At 35.5% G+C, this 25,387-nt stretch overlaps 1 protein-coding gene and 1 long non-coding RNA gene across 9 annotated transcripts in view; one reads left to right on the plus strand and one right to left on the minus strand.

Annotated features, from left to right (window-relative positions):
- Nucleotides 1-25,387, plus strand: part of LOC123386568 — a 248,829-nt gene that overhangs the window by 178,896 nt on the left and 44,546 nt on the right. The gene's annotated exons all lie outside the window — the stretch shown is intronic.
- Nucleotides 7,281-25,387, minus strand: part of SYT10 (synaptotagmin 10) — a 67,315-nt gene continuing 49,208 nt past the window's right edge. Inside the window, exons 4-8 of one of the 6 annotated variants that reach the window (XR_006600636.1) lie at nt 19,635-19,755; nt 16,122-16,293; nt 13,478-13,607; nt 10,326-10,470; nt 8,281-8,412 (exon numbers count right to left, since the gene is read on the minus strand). Coding sequence is in view for 2 of the 6 variants with exons in the window: in XM_045061645.1 (XP_044917580.1) it covers nt 8,305-8,412; nt 10,326-10,470; nt 16,122-16,293; nt 19,635-19,755 (546 nt within the window). In the remaining 4 variants the exon portion in view is untranslated. Of the gene's footprint in view, nt 10,471-10,837; nt 13,608-16,121; nt 16,294-19,634; nt 19,756-25,387 lie in introns of all 6 variants that reach the window. The other 5 variants (XR_006600637.1, XR_002743842.2, XM_045061645.1 and 2 more) reach the window with 5 other exon arrangements.

The following is a 25,387-nucleotide window of genomic DNA, read 5'->3' on the forward strand; positions in this document are numbered from 1 at the left end:
GCTTTAGATCAATTTGGAGGAAATTTAAATCTTTCCATTTTAAGATTTTCTATAATTGCCTTGGGCTATTTCTAAGAAACTGGAAAGTCTTAGCCAGGGGTGCCTACCCCAAGGTCATAAAGATATCCTGCTTGGTCTTTCAGAAGCTGTATAGGCTTAAGGTTTACAATTAGGTGTGACATGTCTGAAATTACTTTTTATGTAGGATATGAAGTAGGTTTTCAAATTATTCTTTTTAAAATGAATTTCTACTTGTTCCGGTACCATTCCTTTCCCCTTTAAGATTCATTTAAGGCTTTTGTGAAAGGATATGGGATGTACAGAGTTGCGTTTTCTACAGGTGGACCTAATAGCAGTGGGTAGTAGAGAATGGTTTGGTGAGAATCTGAAAGTTTTTAAACCAATTAGCAAGATTTGCAGAATTCAAATAACAGGTTTCATGGCCTGAACTAAAATAGTGGCAATGGAAAAATAATTTAGAAATGAGATAAGAATAGCAAGACTCTAGGACATGAGCCTATGTATCATGCTCCTTCTCTTACCTTCTTTGCCCTTTTTTGCAAGGTCAGGGTCAATTTGGTATCTACTCCCTCCTTTTTAGCAACTTGATCTGCGCATACACCCAGCTTATGGCTCTTAGAAATATTTGTCCCATCCATAGGTATTAGGCATTAATGATAGGAATGGTACTGGTGACAAAAACTAGTACCTACTGTTTGCATAGTGGTTTACTTATTATAAAAATGACACATACATTAACTAATTGGTAGATCGGACAGACACAACTTATCTCAGTTTATAGATGAGTAAAGTAAAAGTCAGTGAAGTTTATACATCTTTCATCTTGGTGATTTATCTACAGAGGCAAAAAACCAATAAGTACTCTTTTGTTTCATAGCATGTTCAGTGTTGTGTTCTGCTGAAAAAGCATCAGGTAATAAATTGTGCATGAAGTTTGAGGGCCAAAGACCTAGATTTGTGGCCCAGTCCCACCACCTACTATGTGAACTTGAGCTTTCATTTAACCTCTCTCAATCAGTCACCATCTCTGTAAAATGGGAGTGATAAAACCCACACACCTTGTGGTAATGATCAAGAAACAGCATAAGTGAAAAAAAAAAAAAGAAAGAAAAGAAACAGCGTATGTTAAACATTTTTTAATTTGCATAAATATTAGTTTTTATATTTCATGACACATAGAGAATAAAAGCCCAGACTTTGGAATGATTTAACCATGTGTTCATAGCTGTAGCTCTACCATTCAATGTATGTATGTCTACATAATTGACATGAACCTCAATTTCTCCATTCAAAAATGGTCACAGTAATACTTCATGGGATTTTGTGTAGATTAGGGCTAAGATAGAGCACACTGCTTGGTGCACCATACATGAGCTGTACGTTTTAGGCAATATGCCCAATTTAAAACAAGACAAAACCAAAAAACTCTCTCTTAATCCTTGACCCTCGCTTTCAATTACAGTCTCTGGTTGAAGTAACTCTATAGCTTTTAGCACTGCTTCTCCATTGTTGTTCACTGAGTTGGTTAGATTTTTGTACTCCTAGAGGCACCACTTCCATAGACTACAGTATGATCAATGCCCTCAGGAGCTGTGCAATTGGGTGGCTTGTTTGTGTTATGTGTTCTCAGTATGATTTTTATGTATTAGTTCCTTTACTTTCTGGTTTGATTTTCTGCCGCTCACTCAGGCATAGCTTCCCATTTAGGATAAAATTTTCTGTCATATTTGTCCTGAAATTAAAAAAAAAAATTGCTCACGAAAGTGCATACAAGCTAACAATTAGATTCACTAAGTGCATTCACAGTGGGAACTGATTCTGTTCACATAATTTATACTCCTATTTGGAGCTTTTGGTGATTTTTCCATTTGGAGGAAAAGTGGGTTAAAAAACCAGAAACTGTCAGGTGTCCTATTTGTGGTTACTGTTCAGATTTTTGGCTTTATTCTCTGTAGATATTGATGGGTATATAGTCCTGTTGTATATTTTATGAGAGTGGATAGAATCAAAACTGTTCGAATCTAGCACATAAATGAATTTTTAATTGCTTATTAATGAATTGAATGCTTTTAAATTCTTTCAGATACACAGGTGGTGACAGCCCAAATTGTCAAATAACAACTCATGCTTTTCAGAGAGGATAGCTTTTGATTGCACTTTGCTTTATGTTTCTCACATATATTTTTTAATGTATATTATTTTTAATCATATATATTATATAAATTGCTTTTCTGATTATAACCTAATTATTATACCTTGTAGTCAGCAGAATGGAGGTATGTTTAAGATGTGATCAAATGAAAAATTTGTCTGCATTTAAAAAAATGTGATAATAGGGGCATCTGGGTGGCTCAGTCAGTTAAGTGTCCAACTTCGGCTCGGGTCATGATGTTATGGTTCATGAGTTTGAGCCTCGCATTGGGTGAGCTCCAGCCCCTCTTCTGGCTCCACGCTGACAGTGCAGAGCCTGCGTGGGATTCTCTCTCCCTCTCTCTCTTCTTGCTTGCTCATACCCTCTCTCTCTCTCTCACAAATAAATAAAATTAAAATTTTTAAAAATGGGATAACAATATCTGAAAATCAATAAGGAAGAGTATGGGGAAAATCTTAATGAAATCCAGATTTTCAAATAATACCTACGAAAAGTGATCAATGCCACTAGAAAAAAAAGAAATAAGAAAACATTGAAGAGGTATCATTTTTGTCATGTTCAAATTGGCAAAGATTAAAAAAAAATTGGCAAAGATTCTAATAACACCACAAGTACTGACTAGAGTACTTAGAAACTATCATATATTGTTAGTGGAAATTAAATTTTAAATCAATGTGAATAGAAATCTAAACATTTGTTGGGGAGATATTTGGAAATACTAACAAAGAAAAAGCCATTTGTTCTTTTCAGAAGCAACTTAGATTTCATTTGGGCTCCGCACACTTTTGGGTGTAGAAACTTAAGCAAGGCCAGACAGGTCACATCACTAACTCTTTATCCTACATTCTATCCAGAGGCATAGATTGATTTACTTGCTGCTTCTTATGAGCTGGTTCTTTTTTTTGAACAATGATTCTAGTATAGAACATCCAGTTTATCATTGATCATGATTTCCTTTTGAGTCAAGTGTTCTGTTGACCACCTAAAACTAGATGCAACACCTATGTTTTTCCTTATGAAAATATTTTTGAAAATCTGAGGAAAAACAAAATGAACAAATGAACAAAATGATGGGTATACTCCAGCAGCTAGATCACTTTCTATTTATGGGGATTTTTTTTTTTTTTGTATATGAAACAAATGTAGCTAATATGTGTTAGTATTTACCTCTTTAACACTCAGGTCATGATTATTTCCTTACTCCTCAATGGAAATAATCTAGGACCGTACTTTAATAGTTTTGTGAAAGAAAAATTTGTGTGTATTGAGATTTTTAAGGTATATTCAGTTGCTTGAGTTAGTGAATTATTGATAAATAAATTACACTGCTTTCTTTGGAGTGCCCAAAATAATGACTGCTAAAGAAAATTTTATCAAAGGAAAGGTCTCAAAATGAAATCTGAAAAAGGTATTTTCTTCGAGGACAAACAAAAATAATTTATAATCACTTTATTTATTTTTCAAAATACATAGGAAACAGTAAAATTATATTTCAAGTGCTTTTCCATTTTCTTTTACAAAAGTAATCATAAACTGTACACTTCATAACAGCTTGAGGTTTCATTGTTACATAATTCATCTGAACCTGACAAATATTCACACATTCTAAAGAAGACATTGTAAAAATACTGAAATGTGTAACATCTTTTAAAGGTGGTTGCAAAACATTTGTTCTAAGTAATACAATTATATGCAGTCAAGTTTCACAATTGGCTGGTTACCATGTACAAAAACCCGAAACACGAATTTCAAAAGATTTTAAAATTTCTGTTCTATAATGCAGAAGTCAAAGATATTGATTTGAACAATGGCTACGTATTACATCACAAACTTCAGTTAAAAAGTCACCTTATGAACAATGACTGAAGGATACCAAAAAAAGATCAAATATGATGGATCTAAATTATTCAATATCATGTGTGCATTGAAAAAAAATTATGTTTTCTGGCAGTTGAGAATAATTGGCAAATATCTTGGACTATTCATTAGTGGAATCATCACATTTAAAATGTGAGTTGGTTCTTTTCTATTTTGACCTCTCAATTCTTCATTCTGAAAGACAGTCTCACTCACTGTGTTCCATAACTTACCCATATTTTGCAGATGAACCCCATCACTTCTCTCAGGTGGAAGGGTCAGTAAAAAGTTGATGCAAATGACATGAACTGTGTTGGACTTTTTGTTTATAAAAAAACTATAAATGCAAATGTGTTGTATATTAAAGTTGGTTTATCTGCTTCTTTCTTATATAGGGATAGAATTAATGAAGCTATTCCTAATGGAGATTACTGTGTCTTTTAAATGGGCAGCTTAAGGGGTGGGTGGGGAGGGTGGGTTAAATGGGCGACGGGCCTTAAGGATGGTACTTTTCGGGATGAGCATTGGGTGTGAGGTAAGAGATGAATCGCTGAGTTTTACTCCTTTTTTTAAATACCTTTTTTTAAATGTTTATTTATTTTTGGGAGAGAGAGAGGGGGAGGGAGGGGTAGAGAGAGAGCGAGACACAAAATCCAAAGCAGGTTTCAGGCTCCGAGCTGTCAGCAGAGAGCCTGACGCAGGGCTTGAACTCACGGACCAGACTGCGAGATCATGACCTGAGCCAAAGTTGGATGCTTAACCCACTGAACCACCCAGGTGTCCCACTGGGTTCTACTCCTGAAGCTAAGATTACACTGTATGTTAACTAACTTGAATATAAATCTAAAAAAATAAGTGAAGGCTTAAAATGTCTTTTTAAGGAAAAGAATAACCCCACAAAATGATCTATATAGATACAAACAGAATAAATCATTCAATTTTTAGAAAGAACGATTCTTTAGCTAGCCTTAGTGATTATAGTGTTCTGTTGTTTTTGGTTCACAAATTTTATTCTATAGCAAAATCATAGCCAAACTCTGTATTGATGTTTGGACTGGGAAAATAAAAAAAATAAAAAAAAAAAAATTTTTTTTAAAAAAAAATTTTTTTTTCAACGTTTATTTATTTTTGGGACAGAGAGAGACAGAGCATGAACGGGGGAGGGGCAGAGAGAGAGGGAGACACAGAATCGGAAACAGGCTCCAGGCTCTGAGCCATCAGCCCAGAGCCCGACGCGGGGCTCGAACTCACGGACCGCGAGATCGTGACCTGGCTGAAGTCGGACACTCAACCGACTGCGCCACCCAGGTGCGCCGTAAAAATTTTTTGAAATATATAACAAAAACAAAAATCTGTATTAACCTTCCAACACTGAGACTTACTTCTCTAAGAATTTTTCATTCATTTTTATAATATGCCTCATTATCCATTAAATGGTTTTTGAGGGAACAAAAATATGAAATTGAATAATTGAAATCCACCACCCTGTACAGTAAATAGGGATTCTGTGCACAGTTGATGTAAATCACAATAAAATTGCTAAAGAAAATGACACATTTTTTTACGCTTTCATAAGATCAGGCATAGTTTGTTCTTCGGAGAGAGTTCTTATACCCAGGTGAGCTTAGAAGAAATTATTGTCAGTTGGAGATGAAAACAATTCCACATTAAGTGCCATCTGTATCTCTAGATCTATCAATAGTTAGTCATTTCCAGTATTTCAATATAGATAAAAATAGAATTACTCTAATCAATTCCTCCTTGTAGGAGTGTATTTAAATCATCTCAAGCATAAAGAAGCCTATCTTTTCTCTTAAACACCTACTTATTTTTTCAAACACCATTTCTGGTATTCAAAATGTTTGCATGCAATAACTTAAGCCTCATTGCAGTCCTTAATTTAGTTCTTTCTTTTTGAAGTTTCTATACCATGGTATTGTCATGCCATCAAATCATGCCACCTTCATGATGAGCAGGGTGAAAATGAAAAAACACCTTTTTACTCTGATGAGAAAACACTTGAGCTGAATATTACTTTACTGCCACTGTTCAAATACACATCTTTTTGGTTAACTGTTAATGGTGGATGACAAGTATTAATGCGTCTTTTATTAAATTATTATTCACTGTAACTAACATAAAATTGAGTTAATATAGGAAAAGTATTTTAATGAAATAGAAAATTCTTATGTTAAAGAGCATCACTAAGTAATACATTGGAAACAGAATTTACTGTAATCAGCTCTGTTTCCTATGTAAAGTATAAACTCACTATTTTCTTTTGAAGAATGGGTCTTAGTAGGTTCAGATGAATCATATCCTGAGCCATGTCACTGAGGAACTATTAAAATTCTGTGTCATGAATTTTTTGGGACAGTATTAGAAGATTTGTATTCCACCAAAAGTTAAAAGTACAAAGAAGATTTTGATTTTGCATTCAAAATCTTTATTTCCATGTGCTTTAACATCTGTGTTTAACTACCATTTAGTTACATAGATTTTAACTTAAAACTTTTTTTTAGCATTTATTTTTTTTTTTTGAGAGACAGAGGAGTGGGAGAAGGGCAGAAAGAGAGGGAGGCAAAGAATCCGAAGCAGGCACCAGGCTCTGAGCTGTCAGCACAGAGCCCGACACGGGGCTTGAACCCACAAACCACGAGATCATGACCTGAGCTGAAGTCAGATGCTTAACTGACTGAGCCACCCAGGTGCCCCATGTAGATTTTAACTTTAAATTACTTTACTTTGCATACTTCTGCATCATCTCTTATTGGCAGCAATAAATTCTTAGCCTAAAATCTATGAAAGTTTAGATCAACTGAAGTACATCAGAATAACCAGAGCTGCTGCAAGAACAAGTTGTGTGACTAAAACAGATCTCCACATTGTCTTTAGATTTAGTGGAGGCTGAATGACTTTCTGAAATCGTTATCAAGTCTATTTTGTTTTTTGTCTTAATTATCAGGTAGTCAAGTTACCTGGTAATAATCACAATTAAGGTGGCAAAAATGAAATGCCATTCCATGAAACTATATGTACTGCACTTAGATGACATCAAGTACTCCTTAAAGAGGTAAACAAATGACTATGTGTTCAAAGTTAAGATTTTGTATCCCTTTGTTTGCAATAGCCTTCAGCTCTTTGGATAACCCATTCTGAAATAAGTTATATTTTGTTTTATGGACAGCAGAAGTTGAGAAGGGAGTGAAAGTTTAGCTTTTTTCATTTTTCAAGGAATTCATCATTAAGGTAAAGTCTTACGAGATTGTTCTTTATTGAGTCTGCAAAATCTTAAAATAATAAAAATTATAGGAGAATAAACAAGGTGGAAATGACAAGTATCATAACCAAATAGGTTCAAATATATTTGCTTTTATCTAAAACCTGAGTCAGTTTTGATCAATTGTGATCTCCCTGCAGTAACTAGAACACACGCACATTCGCCAAAACTGCATGAGAAAGTGGATGCTTGGCTCCGCGTTCCGTCTCTAGTTCCCTGACATAGTCGTAATGATAGTTTTTACTGAACTGTGAATGCATTCATATCATGAGTTTTTACATGTAAAACAAAGTATCAGAAACAGGGCTAGCCTTACAAAGAAGATTAAAATTGTCAAGAAAAATATTAAGACCTAGTGTAAAAAGCATTGTCTGTTCAGATTTTGGTGAGAAGACTGTAGACTCCACAAACATTAATGTTCTTTCATATTCAATTTCCTCATTCCCCTGATTATTTAGAGAATCAGGTAAAATACACAAGTAAATAAAATAAAATAAATTAAATTAAATTAAATTAAAAACCAAAAAGAAAATCAGTGTTACAAAATGAATCAACACTTGCTCCCTTTTCCTAGACTTATGTTGGACAAGTCCCTGAATAAGTCCCTGAAATTAGGTGTGCATTATATACCCAAATTGCAACTTCATGATGGGTCAGTGTTGTCATTAAAATGTTAATTTTAAATACTGAAATTCAAAACATTCCATCTTCAATTACAAGCAGAAAGAGGATCAGTTTGAATCGGTGTGTGGCTGTGTAGAATGAGGGTGTGTTGTGTTGAAAGTGGTAGGATTATGTTTTTGCAACAAGAAGTATTATTTTAAATGATCACGCTTTATGAATAGGAGGGTAAACGTCCCTCATGCGTTGCATGAAAGATGAGCTGTGGTAAAGTTTCTTTTCATCTGTCTCACAGGATTAACAAATACTTGGCATGATGGGTTTATTCTAATCCCTAGGAAACAGTTTTTAAAAACTACCCTAAAAACAGATTTTATCTATAATCCCCATAGTAAAGTCTCCTGTTTGGCTGGTTGTTTGTGTTGTTTTCATCACAAGCATTGGCTTTTTCTCCATAGGAGGCAAAGAAAAGCAGGAGCTCCTAAGAATGCATAAAAAGTCCTTTAAAATATGTTTTCAGATGAAAATAATTATTATAGGAGATATAAGGAAATACAGTCGCTAATTAGTTATAGGCTGCAGCTATATCTACTAATAAAACATCTGTCAGCAAAAACGTTATTTTATTGAGTATCACTTGTCTTCCCATTTGACAATTTTTATTTCCTAGTGAAACAAAGATTTCCAAAATTGAAGGATCATCTTCAGTCATTCTGTGTATAGCAAATGGTTCTTCTAAACTTCATAAGGTAGACAATTATTTTCAAACAAATTCCTTCTGTTATTTTTTATCAGCTAATATTAGCTAGAAATAATTTCTTTTGTTAGGAAGATACAGGCATTTTTGAAAAGTTTTAGGGAATTGTGTTTGCCTTTAAAATGTTAATGTGTAAAATATTTACATCTTAATTAACAGTAATGCCATCAGATGAGAGATGCCATGATCAAAATTTCACAGCTTAAATTTTTTTTTAACATGTAGAAATAAGGGATTCTACTAAAATCAAAATTTTATAACTACTGATAAAATTTTCTCATTCTGATAATGTGTTTTTACATTCTAAATACAGATTTTTCTTGCCTTTTTTGTTCTTTTAACCTCCTATCTTGAGATAGCTTTGAAATATGCACTATCCATTGCATATATCTCAAAAATATGGTTGAGGTCATTCAATATGGATACCTTCAGATAGGGTCCAGAAATGAGACAATTAAAAGTTGACCTGATTTAAAAGAAAGTTCTGTCATGTAAAAACATTTGCATAGTTTTTACAACTCCTGGCCTGATCCTTGATCCTTATGAAGGCAAAATACCTTTCATGAAAGGACTGTGGGTCTGGGCCTTTAGAATTATTTTTATTTCTATTAAATGTGGAAGTTATGTTATTTATGGTATATGATAGAATTTTCTGAAAAATAAGTCATCCATTCTTTAGGAAAATACCCAGTTCTAGTGATTAGTTTCTGATTGGGTTTAAAAGTCACCATTACTGTGTACAATCTAATTGACAATAAGCACAGACATTTTATTGTACCTTTGGTGTAGTATGTTCTGTCAGAAATACAGGATCTATGTAATACCTTTATGTCATAAAATATACAGGTCACAGTACTTGAGAACTTTACAAACACTTAAAAAATAAACGACTTCTCATTCTATTGACTTAGGAATACTAACGCTACATTTGAGATAAAGATTATTAGAATTTTGAAAATATCAGTTAAACAGTTCAACAGATGTTTGAACCACTGTAACATTAAGACAGTATAAAATGGTAGCCCAAATGGCTCAACCTCCATTTCCAGCTACTAAATATTACTCCTTAAGTTTAATTCAAAATTGTTCTTTAAATTACAGCTTTACATGTATGCTTCAAAGAATGAGCTTGAGAGACAAAGTTTTGAGTTTAGCAGAGCCAAACCTCACTAAGGACCTAATTTTCTGAGAATGAAAGAATATATGATCAGATAAGTAACATTAATTTGATTGTTTAAGGATTTAATGCTGTTTAAGTTCAAAATTTCCATTAAAGTCTATATGGAACCATCTGTGCGACTAGAGATGAACATTGTAACAAAATCAAAACCATACATAAGTGACATGTGCTACTTTATACAATAGCAGCATAAACTATATTTAATTTTAGATAAGTATGGATTCTTTTAAAAGAATGTATTTCTTATGCAAAGAATTGCAACTTATTAAAACACCTTTGTGCTAATAGGTATATGAAATGAAGAATAAAATGCCTTATGAAAGTAAGGACTATTTGTATTCAAGTAAAATATATCAAGATGTCCAAAGTTAAAGAAGGGACAAAAAAAAAAGCAAATGAAAAATTGTACATCAAGTTTGTTCATTATCAGGATATATTTTAAATGAGGAAATCAAACCTTCCACTCTTTTTCTGATCTGATGAGCACATGGTCCTGGGTCCTTATTAAAATGGTCTTTATTCTGGAGGCATTATGGTGTGGAAGGTGGTTTGGGAGATGGACAGGATCCTTGACTATCAAAACTGGTTGCCCGGCCAGGTAACTGAAAGACAATAATTTCATAATGCATGATCTAATGCAAAAAAAATAACAAAGTGGGTAGTTGTTGCTGTCTCTTAAAAAATGTATATTTATTTTTTGAGTGAGAGAGAGCATGAGCAGGGAGGGGCCAGAGAGAGAGGGAGACACAGAATCCCAAACAGGCTCTGCACTGTCAGCACAGAACCCGATGCAAGGCTCAAACCCATGAACTGTGAGATCATGACCTGAGCTGAAACCAAGAATCAGATGCTCAACCAACTGAGCCACCAGGGTGCCCCTGTTGTTACCTTTTAATAGTGAATATTCACCCATGATATGCATCTCTGAGGACAAGATATACATAAATACACCCACCCTCCAGAACTCACCTTCTCAGGCAGCACGATGGGGCACAGACATCTCACGGAGATGTAGACACAGCATGGTACAAAATGGCATGCAGACCAACACTGTACACACAATTATTCATGACTAGAGATTCATTTCACATTCTATGAATGTTCTCACTGCAAAATAATTAATGGTTTGTGATAGTGGAGGACACTTGCTAGGTAAGCGCAAGAAGGCTCAAGGCACAAGAGACCGCATTGCACTTGTTCTGAGGCAGGAGGTGATTTTTATCAGGGTCATTAACGAAACAACAGGGACTGACTTTGGCAAATGGGAGCCATGGGGGTTGAAGAATAATTTCTCATGGTTCTTAAATATTACATGTATTTAAAAAGTTCAATTACAACAGGATAAACTTTTGATTATTTAGGTAGAAGTAGCCAGATTTTCTAAATGATGCTTTGGTCTCTGTCCCACCAACTTACCCTGTTTTCGAGTAATTGTTCCTTTATTTTTTTAATCCCTCCTCTGGCAACAAAAGACATAGTTATACACTCACCACTTTCCCAAAATGCAAAATCCAGCCAGTTCTTAGGTCTCTAGTCCATATGTTCTGTTTGACCAATGAATGTAGGTGCAGGAGTTGGAAAAAAGGAGCTACTTGCTGGAGAAAGTATATTTACATAGTCTTTAGTCCCATTTGTCCTCTGATACTCAGCTGCTATAAAAATATCAGGGATCTTCTTCTGATGCCCAGATTGTAGCTTGTTCTTCCTGTATGTCCTACAATGACTGAAAAGTGTTCACATGTCCTGAGACACAAACAGATGCCTATTCCATAGCTCCCCTTCACCAGATAAATATAGAGCTGCTTATTAAACACTTACAAGTAACTATAATATGCCTTGGGTCACACAAACCCTATCCTGTTATTAGTGAAAAGTTTTTGCTCATATTATCTCTTTTCTCCTTACATAATTCTTGTGAAGTCTGGAGGGGCATGCATTTCTATTTTCACTAAATATGCAGGAATGCGGCTGTAGATAGAATAAGTGATTTGCTCAGGATTAGACAGCCAGAGAAGCAAGGATTAGAACCCACATCACTTTCCAGTGTGGTTCTCTGCCCAGCAAACTCTACTTTCATGTCTAGATTCTTAGAATTAATATTCGCTTTTCAAATTTTAAGTAAAAACAAGATGAGAAGCAGGAAAATGGATAGTGATCGAATAATAAAAAGTATAGTATACTTTAGACAGTACACACTGTTGACATGAAACACAACTTTCCCAAGACTTGCTGAATTAGAGAATGCACATGTCTGTACTTTGAGGGAAAGTGCTGCATGAATGTGCATTTGTGTTTGTATATGTGTATCTTTTATGATTTATATGAGATGAAATGAGGTAAAGATTAAGAGCATTAATATATATAAGCACATATCTATGATAACAGTTCACCTCTGTTGCCTGAACATGCCCTGTTCATATAGGGTTCATCAGATTTTCCCTATAATGTCCTGAGTAACAGCCAAGGTCACAGTTTTGTGACTAAGATGAAAGGAACCTGGACCCTCTGACATTTAGTTAATTGCACTGTGCTGCCTTTCTCATTCAACCCAGGGCTTAGTGCCAGATAAGAAGCAGAATCTTACTGGTGAGCATAGGGCAGAGTATTTTTCATTTACTATGTGGCTATCATAACTATTTTTATCGAATTGCATAAATTCCATCATCTACCACACAACGTTTTGTCAACCTGCATTATCTCTCAGGTCACATAAAAGACGTACTTTGTGACTCTTCAAGAGGCTCCAGCAATCATCTTTGAGAAAGAAAGTCATTTCATCTAGCAACATTCAGTGTATCAAGTACTGACAAGTAACTTAAAGCCTAAAAATCCTGATAGAAACTGGTATTGATACTTCTGGTTAATATAACTATTAATGTTAGTTGTAATCAGAGCTAACATTATGCCAGACTGCTAAGCACTTACTATTTGGCATTTTATTTAGTTTTACTCTTTGAGTTTACTACTATTACAGAGTAACAACAGAAATGTAGAGAGGTTACAGTAACATGTCCAAAGTTCTCTAATAGACAGTCACAAAGCAGAGCCAGGCTTCGAACTCAGGCATGCTGATGTCTCAACATTCTAAATATTTGTGAGCACTTTCACTTCCTGACCAGAGTATTGGGAGATATACCTGTCCCTTTACACAGATGAGTCATATTAGAAGATAGTACTTCTATTTAAGGATTCTTGGATGTTTAGGTGAGGTGGCTGTTTTCACAAAAGAGAAGCAGCAAGATTCGGTTTCCAGTTAGTAATAAATTTACTTCATTGCTCTATCACTCATTGATAGAAGTTTCCAGGCTACGTAAAGATAATGACAGTCTTGCAATTTCGTGAGCTTACTGTCCAAAGGAATATCAAACACAGAAAGTTTATTGGTTTCTAAAATACAACAAGGGACACAGAACTCTGAATACTGGATGATAGAATATGTAGGACAGAAGTAAGAGCAATCTCTGTTTAAAAAAATAGATGAATATATAAAATTTCAGACAAATGTTGGCAGATAAATAATATTTAAGCAAAAGAGATTAAGAGAGAGAGAGAGAGAGAGAGAGAGAGAGGAGAGAGTGAGTGAGTAGATGTCAGGGAATCACAGCATACCTCCAGCAAGGGGTGCCAGTGTGTTATTGGTTTTCGGTGATAGGCCAGCATTTCATTCCAGTGGTCTCGCCCAAGACCCTCAGCGTCCAGTCCTGTTCTACACACTCCTATGACCTCATTGTGTCCTACCCTACGATTCGGAGGATATCACACTTTCATTCCAACATTCAAAGATAAATGGAGTTTCATACATCTTAGCAGAATTTCAAGCATATGATTTAAACACTGGATTTTGTGATGGGCTCTAAATGATTCTGCAGATCAAACTACTTTCGGTCAAATTAAAAATCTTAAGTAAACAAAACTTACTACACAAGATCAGCATTCAAATATGAATTTGTAAAAGGAGCACACATAAACCATTTTAGTTCTCTGTAACTTGAGCACATGTCACAATAAACTAGAATGAGAAACACTGCTCCTTACCTGTACTGTTGAATTTGGAAGCAATACTATCAACTTTAAGTGACATAAATCAGCTCTCATTTTTTCTTCACAAGGCTTAATGTTTTACAATGATGCTTAGATTTCTTATCAAAAGGTCGGTACCCACTTTCTTGTATAAATGACCATATTTAATTGACTCTAAGTGATATGTCAGCGTATGTTACTGCTTATACTACAACTAAACAGGGCAGGGCTACTACAGCATTTGATTTATTATTGCATGGCACCAGAGCGCACTGCACAACATTCCTATTTTCTATTCCTGTCCTGTTTTCACAGCAACAAATCAAAATAACAATGATAGTTAATATGTCTGAGAGCTTATTATGTGCCAGACACTGTTGTAAGTAATTTAAATGTACTAACTCACTTAATTCTCACACCATGACCATGAGTATCATTATCATCACCTCATTTTACAGATAAAGAAAGTAAACACCCAGAAGTTAAGGGACCCACCCCTACTCACTTAGTAAGAGGCAGAGGCAGGGTATGAATCAAGACAGTTGACTCAAGTGTGCATGTGCTAAGTTGCTTAAGAATGAAATGTTATTTATTTATTTATTATTTATTTATTTATTTACGCGCTCACTTATTTGAGGGGGAGGGCAGAGAGGATCCCAAGCAGGTTCTGCACTGTCAGCACAGACCCCAATGCAGGGCTCAAACCCACTGACTGTGAGATCATGGCCTGAGCCAAAATCAAGAGTCAGATGCTTAACCGACTGAGCCACCCAGGTGCTCCTAGAATGGAATGTAATTTAAGGGCATTTCTATTGGGTTATTTTGACAGACATCTCTAAGGAGACTTCTGAGATAATTTTAAGATCTTTTCATTACTTTCTTCCTGTCATTGATGTAGATATGAATGCTTAGTATTGTGGTTCTTCCATATAAAATTTCGCAAACAAGTGTATTTTTAGGAATAATTTTTCAAATCTTTCTGTTTTATATACTGTTAGCATCCATTTCCCTAAAACTGTCTGCATGACAAACACTCACTTGTATCTACCTGCAGTCACTGATGTGCTAAATCAATAGGAGTAATTTTTTGGTAAAACAGAACAAGGGCTTCTGATGAAAACATTGCAACATTTTTAGAGTTTGAAATTTTAACCAATTCAAGATTTCTCTCTCTATAAATAGTAATTTTTTTCCCATAAGCTGTGATATAAACTAATTGCAGATAGATGGTATAAAACATTTTATTTTTTTAGTGCTTCATTTCCTCTGAGCCAGAGGATAGCATATCAATTTCTCTAGGTTACAGGATTCTGGTTACTACTATTTTCATCATACCATAAAATGGAGCACTCTTTTTGAATATATTAGAACAAAATAAATGTAGTAAGACACTGTCTGTGTGCTGATAATTTTGTAGGTTAAACATACAATATTCTTTTCTAAAAGGGGTGTGTGTGTGTTTGTGTGTGTGTGTGTGTGTGTGTGTGTGTGTGTGTGTGTGTGTGTGTGAAGCTGTGAAGCATCGGTGGGATGGGGTACATAGAGCTAGGGAACATTTCAGACCAGGCAAGAATGGGAGAATAAAGTAGGAGCTAAAGCAGGAAGAAACTTCAGATGTGCACTTGGGAGTTTGCCATTGATTCTGTGAAAGAAGTGACTCAGAGTGTGTGAGCTGGAAGAATTATCCACAAAGCATGTTTTAAGATTGACGTGAAGGTATCAAGGCTGTCTTCCTATGGCCGTTATTCACCTTCCACTCTTAATACTCACTGTTAATGGTCCTATAATATGCTAATGTCTTTCAAATGGGAAAAGTGAATCCCAAAGAGATTACATAATTTGCCCTTTCACACAGCCAGTTAATGATAGAGCCTGGTTAAGAATTACTATATTCATATTCCAGCCCCGTTGGGAAAACAAACTTGATTGGTTGTAATTTCTGTTGTTACTGTAAAAGGGCATCACAATAGTGCTTTGTGTAATGGGTTCCATACTACTTCTGCACCAGCCTTACAACAGCCCCAGGTATCTTGTCTTTCAACTTAAGAATGACTTCTTTTGGAAAAGAAAAAAGAAATATTATAACATGGGAAAAATAAATTTTGAATGAATAAATTTTCCCTCTTCCAGTTTAAATTAAAACCGTTGTTGTAGCAGTAAATAGCCAGAAAAACTGTATTTGCTCTACATATGACCACACAGGGCTGTTCTTCAGTGAGAGAAATACACATACCTATCATAATCCATGACTGCAATGGAGAGGCTGACCTGGTCCACATTCTCTGGAGGGATATCGAAAATAATAGCCTCATTGTACACAGGGTTTAGAGTGTTTTTCTTCGTCGTTGTTTTCCTCTTTTTTAATCTCCGACCTTCACACATCAGAGACACTTTGACATAAGGATCTAGGAGTAGTGAGGTAATTTCATTAAAATGAAAGTAATAGTACAAGACATAAATCAAACTGTAGGTAACTGTAACTAAATAAGGAAAGTAGTATATTAAGCCTTGTAGTATTATGTTTTAAATTCGAATGACTTATTTTGGGCAATAGACTAAGACTTCTTACTTAAAAATTTTTTTTATGTTTTATTTATTTCTGAGACAGAGAGAGACAGAGCATAAGCAGGGGAGGGGCAGAGAGAGAGAGGGAGACACAGAATCCAGAGCAGGCTCCAGGCTCTGAGCTGTCATCATAGAGCCCGATGCGGGGCTCAAACTCACAGACCGTGAGATCATGACCTGAGCTGAAGTCGGACGCTCAATGACTGAGCCACCCAGGCGCCCCATGACTTCTTACTTTAAATGTAAGAATTTATCCTGAAAGAATCAGAAAAGAATTGATTTCATTTTTTATACAACAGAGAAAACCTACTAGTTTCTCAAGAGCCAGTCCAGAACTATAATGTGTCTTTTAGTCACAGCTATTTGAGGACATATTTTGTTAAAAGTGATTTCTAGGGAATATAATCCTAACAAGTAAGAATAATTGCATTAAAGTTAATTTCCTTCAAATGATTTAGGATAAGAGTAAAATTTGTGAAGAGCAATATTGTATCATATATGTGCACATATATATGTATATATATGATACAATACGTAGAAATTAGAAAGCAAAAACTACATTAGTTAGAATTTCCTCAATTGTTGGGAAGGTGCTAAAATTGGAAGTTTAATTTTACAGTCAGCATGTTGGTGCTTGATTAAGGACCACCGATTGAAGAAGAGGTCACTACAAATATATTAAATACATTGTATTTATATTTATTTACATTGTATTTGGTATTATACAATAGTATACAATAAAAAAAAGGCGATATTTGGTTTAAAGATGTTCTTAAGGAAACCTATTGATATGACATTGCCTATATGATGCCGACTTGGAAGAGAAAAATTTAGTTGGAGTACATTTTTATAGGCCAAACGGGTCAAATAAATGTTAACAAGTTCTGCCCCCACTGACTCATCTCCAGACTTACTTCTGCCACCTTAAGTAGAAAAACTGGTCCAGTATTATAGAAAATTATGCAGAATCATATGAAAGTTTCTGTAAAAGCCTTACTTTTGTACCTTTTTATGAGAAGCAGGTGTGGTTTTGGGAGGGGGTGTTGGCATTGGGGTGAGAACGCTATCTGGTGAAAATCCGTGACTGCTCTAGATTCATTCTTGTTTTTTCTCCTTTCCACCTATGGAGTAATACATCTCATTTCCTTAGAATAAGCCAAAATCATGGCAGTATAAATTTATTTGAGCAAATGAACACCTTTTAAGCGCTAGAAAAATGTATCTGTATATTTCATAAGCATTTCCATCAAGAGGCAAAATATATTTTCTGACTAGAAATAGAGTATGCAAAGGAAAACAAAGTAAAATGGTAATGTTCAGTGACTGCTTCCCATTTATTTTTCAGTTTTTTAATAGGAATTATGTTCTAAGGAAGAAACTCACTTCTCTGATACTCTTTGGTCTATGAGCCCCCAGGCCTAGGCCTCTCATTAACAATGGGAACAAGGCATGATTTATCCTCCACCACCCCCATCATGTCTCTGACCACATTTCTCTACTAGTGACAAGGATAATTTACTGGCTCCTTAGTTGATTCACAAGCCTCCTGTGAGAATTAATGAGGTGGTGTTCTCCGAGCATGCTCCTCTGATGAAAAGCTTCATATAAACAAAAAGTACTCTTGTAGCTAATTATAACTTTGATGCTGTCTGCTTGTCTCAAAATTTGATCTCTTTTGATACATGGTGGAAAGAGTAGAATAAACAATAATTTGCAGAGTTCTTCAACATTTACTGTCCCAAGACTTTTTCACCAAAATAAATGTGAAATTTACTTACTTTATTTCTACCTTTATATATCCATTATGTGTTGCAAATTAAAAAAGATGAAAACATAATTCACAAAATAGTTTAAAAGTGAAGATGATAGAGAAAAATTTACAATTGGAAGTCTCCCTCCCATCTGTTCCCATACCTTTCTCTCCACCGTTTAGTTTTTGTGTATCACTTTGGTATTTCTTTTGCAAATATTAACAACATAAATATATATTGTAATGTTCCCCATTCTTACACAGAAAGGAGCATGATTTTTGTATTTATTTTTGCACCTCACTTATTATTATTATTATTATTATTATTATTATTATTCACTTAGTATATCCTGGAGCTCTATCCCTTAAGCTTTTTGCAAATTTAGTTTATTTTTTTTGTTCTGTAGAACCATAAAGTTATAGATTCGTTTCCTTAGGTCATCCTTTCCTGTATCTCCACTACCATTTTTTATTTGTTTAATTCAACACATGCTTACTGACCTCCCTCTTCTGTCCTTATCATTTTTCCCTTCATAGACCTGTGCCAGAGTTCACATATTTAGTTAACATATAACCCTCCAGACTGTTGTGATTTAAACAAAGGGATAGGGGCGCTTGGGTGGCTCAGTCGGTTGAGCATCTGGCTTCGGCTCAGGTCATGATCTCACGGTTTGTGAGTTCGAGCCCTGCGTTGGGCTCTGAGCTGACAGCTCAGAGCCTGGAGCTTGTTTCAGATTCTGTGTCTCTGTCTCTCTCTGCTCCTCCCCCGCTCGTGCTGTCTCTCTCTCTCAAAAATAAAAAAAACTTAAAAAAAATAAAAAAATATAAATAAACAAAGGAATAAAAGAGAATGGTGTGGCTTCACCTCTTTATCAAAATTAGCATAAGAGAAATTCCCTCCAAGAACATCCTTAAGAAACTTCAAGAAGCATTTCGTTACTTTATTATTTCTTTCAGTCCCTACTGTTGCCCAATTCTTATTTAGAAAGGTGGTAAGAATAAATGCACATGATGGTCTTGGAAACTTGTTATTTCTCTATAGATCAGGTGAGGGAGATAAATTAAGTCTAAATGTGTTTTCATACTTGTAGGGTAAGGCAAGCTTCAAGTCCAAGAATCTTCTTTTATAAGCCAACTGACTGGTTAGAAGTGGGGCAGTGATTGGTAAATTATGAATTTTTGAGAAAGAACTAGATCAGCAGAGAAAGAAAAAATAAAAATCCAAGTTCATAGTCAATCTATTTGATAACATCTTTTAAAAATTGTGAAATGATAATGTAAATAAAACAGGTGATTTGGAGTACTTTGTCCAAATGAACTATAGATAAATGAACTCAATAATTCAACGGCCATATAGTTGTGTATATATGAAATATTTTATTTGGAATTTGAGAATGTACCCTTGACCCATCAGGCCAACTGTGTACATACCTGATGACCCAGTGATATCCATAGCCTTCAGATTTCTGCACTTGATGACTGTCAATGTCATACGTCCAGCAGTTGGCAAATAACAAAGGGAGAACATGATTTCACCCAGATCTATACTTTCCTAGAAAGGCAATAGGTAATGTTAGTAATTTCAAGCACCAGATAGTGAAAACCAAATATAATTGAAGATGTTGAGTAAAAAATCACTTTAATAGAATATCTGAATGTCATTCTAAATTGTTTTTATTAAGGATACATATGACATTGCCAGAAGCTGTTCTAAACAGAGTAAAAAAAGGGAGTATAGTCCAGTCGCTCCTTTGACATCTCCACTTGTGTTTTTAACAGGAATCTCAAACTTATTATAGTCAAAACCAGACTGCTGATTCCATTCGTTGCCATTCACTTTCTGAAACCAATTCCTCTGTCAGTCTTCCCCAAATCAGCACATGATGTCATAATTCAACCAGAGGCTGGAGCCAAAAGCCCACCAGTCACTTTTCTTCCTTCTTTCCCTTGCCCTTACACATCCAATCCATGTCTTGTCTACAAAGTCTACAAAGTCTACCCAAATTAGTGACTTTCTTTTTAGCTCTAGGAGTATCAGGCAAATATCAGGATTACTTTTTCAGTCTCTAAAATTGATCAATCTCAGAAGGAGCCAAAGTGATCACTTATGAAATGCAAATCAAATTATTTTACTCTCCTGATTAAAACCATCTAAGGGTTCACAACTATACTGGAAACTTCAAACTCCTGGTATATAAGTGGGGTAACTATAAATCTTGGTATATCTGGGAAATTCTGGGTTTGTACCTACTTTCCTGGTGTAATTATTAAGAATATCCCTTTCGGGGAGCCTGGGTGGCTCAGTCGGTTATGCGTCCGACCTCAGCTCAGGTCGTGATCTCACAGTCTGTGAGTTCGAGCCCAGCGTTGGGCTCTGTGCTGACAGCTCAGAGCCTGGAGCCTGCTTCAGATTCTGTGTCTCCCTCTCTCTGCCCATCCTCTGCTCATGCTCTGTCTCTCTCTGTCTCAAAAATAAATAAAAACATTAAAAAAAAAAGAACATCCCCTTTAATTATTTTTTTCCCTTTTTTAATTTCAGAGAGAGCACGCATATGCACATGAAATGGGGAAGGGGCAGAGAGAGGGAGAGACAGAATCACAAGCAGGCTCTGCGCCACCAGAGCAGAGCCTGACACGGGGCTTGAACTCCCAAACTGTGAGATCATGACCTGAGCTGAGATCAAGAGTCCGCTTACCTGACTGAGCCACCCAGGAGCCCCTTTCATCCCTTTCAATTACTAAATATGTCTTTGGTTTGGACAATGCATTACAAGGTGACACATAGAAGGCCCTGGGTGATAGGGATCCTACCTATCTAATTTTATTTCTTAACTCTCTTCTCAGCTTACTCTGATGGAGACTCAAAAGCCTTTTTTCTTTTCTGTTATTCAAACAAATGAAGTTTGTTCTTGCTTTTGCCAATTGCATTTTCTTTTTTTCTCTTATGTCTTTTTTGTGGATGACTCCTTCTCACCATGCAGGACTCGGCTCAAATAGCATCTCCTTCCATCTTCTTATCCTATGCTCAACTATTCACAGACCCTTTACATTTTTTCACAGCACTTATCATCAGAAATTATCTTCTAAATTCATTTTTTGTTTCTCTGGTTCCCATATTTAAGGTTAGGACAGCAGAGTTCTTGTCTGTCTTATTGCTACTTCCTTCTGAAGTACATGGTAAATAGCTGGCTCTCACTGCATTTTTTGGAAGGAATGAAAAGATTATTAGTTAATATGGACAAAAATTTATCTGCTTTGTATCAAATGTGAATTTGAACTGTGTCCAGTACCCTGATATAGATATATTTCCTCTCCATGGCTGCGTAGATGGTGGACAAATGAAAATGAGTGTGAACAATGCACATTTAAGATGCTTCCAAAAGAGCTGTTTACAGGATTTGATCAAATCATCCCTGCCAAGACATTATATGGTGGATTTAATTTGGTGGGAAATAAGTTGCTTATGTACCCAGGCCCATAGAAACAGGTTCCAAAAAATTCTTCATGACATACTATTCACATTTACTGGACTTATTCTTCCAGCTTAGGTTCCGACTTCTATAATTCTGATTTCTTTATCCAGGCTCTAGAAGTAGTGGAGCTTGGTAATTAAGAGCATAAACTTTACAGCCAGTTAACCTTGTGTTTCACTCCTGTTTTCTACTTCCTAGCTGTGAGATCCAGGAAATTTAATTCAACTTTGAATCTCTGAAGCTTCATTTTTAAATTGGGAAAAATACCCACTCAACAGTGGTGTTAATCATTAAATGAGATAATGTAAATAGAGTCCGGAGCATTCAACATAGTGTCTGGCATATGATAAAAGACGCTGTTTTGTTCATGGCTGTATTGCTATCACATCGAGCAGTGCCTTACACATATGAGAAGCTCAGTAAGTACTAGATAAATGAAAAAAAATTACTGAAGGAAAGCAGCTATTATTTTTTTAAGAACATTAGTAAAAAATACGTGTTTTAAAACAAAGATATATCCAACTGGGTCTCCTCTGGGCTGTTGGATTGCTACAGACCCCAAATAGTGAGTAAGATCCAATAGGAGAGGCCTGATGAAAAACAGGAAAAATATAATCTCTTACAAAGGATTCATTCTTTTCACCACCAAGCAGTTAATGAATATTATTTGCTGGGTACACTGGTAGGTGCCATAGATGCCAAGTAGATGTGGCATGATTCTGTCCTTGGAGATGTCAGTTGAGAAGGAAAACAGTAGGCTCTGAAAGGCTGAGAAATTAAGTCTGATCCTATTTTATCTGATTATTTTCTTCCTGTTTCTCTTTCTGTCTCTTTTTCCAAGTATTTCTTTTTCTTTCTTTCTTTCTTTCTTTCTTTCTTTCTTTCTTTCTTTCTTTCTTTCTTTCTTTCTTTCTTTCTTCCTTCCTTCCTTCCTTCCTTCCTTCCTTCCTTCCTTTCTTTCTTTCTCTTTCTTTCTTTCTCTCTCTCTCTCTCTTTCTCTCTCTCTTTCTCCCTTTTCTTTTCTTTTCTTTTCTTTTCTTTTCTCTTTTCTTTTCTTTTCTTTTCTTTTCTCTTTTCTTTTCTTTTCTTTTCTTTTCTTTTCTTTTCTTTTCTTTTCTTTTCTTTTCTTTTCTTTTCTTTCTTAAGTAGGCTTCATGCCCAGCATGTAGCCCAACGTGGGTCTTGAACTCACAACCCTGAGATCAAGACCTGAGTGAGCTGAGATCAAGAGTCAGGAGCTTAATTGACTGAGCCACCAAGGTGCACCGCCCCCCCCCCCCCACCTGCCTGAGTTGGTAGAGTTTTCTTTAAAGTTTTCTACCTGGCAGCTATCCCCCTTTCTCTCACTGTGTATTTCTCCTTCCAGGAATTATCAGTTGGGGATGGTGATGGAGAAGCTGGAAGGTAACAGGAGACATGGTCTCATAGATGAAATGCTTAGAGTCCAATAGGGAATGTACCACAAACAGACAAAGGTACACAAACAGAGAAATCAAAGAGATTAATGAAATACTTCCATGTGTGGTGATTGATATGGTTTTCCTTTTACACATTAAACTATCTGTGGAAGTAATTTGTCTACTTTTCTAGATATATCACATGCTTACTGGTTGGAACAAAGAAAGTTTTACCATATTTGGTCCCATCTCTCAAAGGTCCTTTCTATGGATCCAGCTGCAACATAATTTTGACTATCTGTTATTAACAGGTATTGGTAAACATAGAGGTTAAACTGAGGAGTTGACCAAAGTACTAGCCTAAATCAACTGAAAGCAAAGAGCATGATTAAAGAACATCTCCAGGCAGCTCTGTATGACATGCTAGCAGGCTTTTTGCCTACTGTAGTAGTAATAAATCTCCTGAAGCATTTAAACTCCATGAGGTCAGGGGTTCTAAGGAAACTGGAATGGACTGGGTGATAATGCTTAATGTATAATATTCATGCATAACAAGTGCACAAAAGTTAGTCTTCATTAGACTAGATTTTTCCTTCAGGAAGTATGAATGTAAAAGAACTGAAACTGCTCACGTACTGAAAAGGGCAGAATACCCTCTAAGGTAAATACCAATTTTCTAGAACTTTTTACATCTGGAAGTGATCTAAGAGATAAGTATGAAAAATGAACTTAATGAAGGTAAATGGCCATATAACCTTTAAAAAGGTCCTCTAACAAATGTAACAGCAGAACTCCAGACTTTGGCTATAGTCCTGTGAACTAGCATGCACTAATGCTCAGTACCCTGACAGAGTTTGTCCCCATGTTGATGGCCTCACTCCAGGGAGCTGAGTGTATTTTAATTCCTGCCTCTTCTCTGCCCCAGATCACTGCAGTTTATAAGGCCACACTCAGCCCCAACAATCTAAACCCTCCAGTGTCCAGCAAAGAATCAGGAAATAAGTTGAAAGGTCTCTGAACATATGGTATAAATATAACACAGTTATCTGATGAAATTCTCTTAAATAAGGATTCTACTTCATTTTTTATTCAACACCCATTTACTATTATTTTAGACAAAATTCTAACAATGTTTACTTGGCATATCAATCAATAGCAGGTCAAAACTCACGTGAAATGTGGAGATAGGGAAACGGAGTTGATCTGGTAAAGGCAGCAATAAATGATGGCTAGAGAGACAGTATTCATACAAGAAGGAAGGAAACATTCTAAAAATGATAACAATCTGGAATCATCTTGTATCAAGGGGAACTAACACTAATAATGTCTTAGAAACTTAAAAACAGTATTTTATTATAAACTTCAACAGTAATTAGTGTTCAAAATGATGACTCTTGAGTCATTAAGCTAAGAAAAAAATATTCCATATGTTCTGTTTAAGAAGGTAGAGAAGTATATACTAATTTTTAGAGTTATTTTTATTGAAATTCCTTAAAATGTTTGAAGTGGTAATTTGGGGTTTTAGTTTCTTAAAATGAGAAAGGCTTTGAGTTTCTGAAAATTTTATTTATGGGTAACCTCATTTATTCCAATTCTACATAAGCATGAACTTCCCATATTAATCTTTGAGAAACTATTGTATCTTTGGGCAAATAATCATTTGAAAATGTGCTTTAAGTCTAGGATAGTGTTCCATAAAATTTCTTACAGGTAAGAAGACCATTCTCATACACACTAATGTATTTGGTGGAACATTTCACAGTGACAATCTTTTAACTGTATACTTGGGAGAAGGGCTTATGAAAAAGTCTGACACTGAGGCTGAGTCAGGGACTGTATGTTTGATTTCTTTATCCTGGTTCCACAGACATAGGGGCTGGGTAGATAAAGATCATTTTCTAATAATTGGCTATAGTTAACCTCATATACATAGTCACAGTTATAAAGTTTCTTTCCACGTACCACTCTCCAAGATAAAAATAAAAGTCATTGGCAATCGTATTCCAGGACTGAGCTAATAGTAAGGTCAGACTATAGCAACTGAGTACAGACATGGAGAGGAGGCAGATTCAAGGCTTGGTAACTACAGTATGTCATAACCAAGGGAAGCACTCCTGGAGGGAGGTGAACATCATGTTGGGGTTTGAGAGTCTAAAGAGGTGGGATTTGACAGAGAACAAGAGGAATAGTGTTGTATGTGAGTACTATGATTGATATTTACAAATAAGAATGAGCAGCTTATGTTGAGAAATAAGGAATTTGGTAACATGTTGGAGGTCATGTAAGGCTATACGTAGCTTATTCTGTGGCTCCT

This window comes from Felis catus, chromosome B4, assembly GCF_018350175.1.
Source record: "Felis catus isolate Fca126 chromosome B4, F.catus_Fca126_mat1.0, whole genome shotgun sequence".
NCBI classification, from domain to species: domain Eukaryota; kingdom Metazoa; phylum Chordata; class Mammalia; order Carnivora; family Felidae; genus Felis; species Felis catus.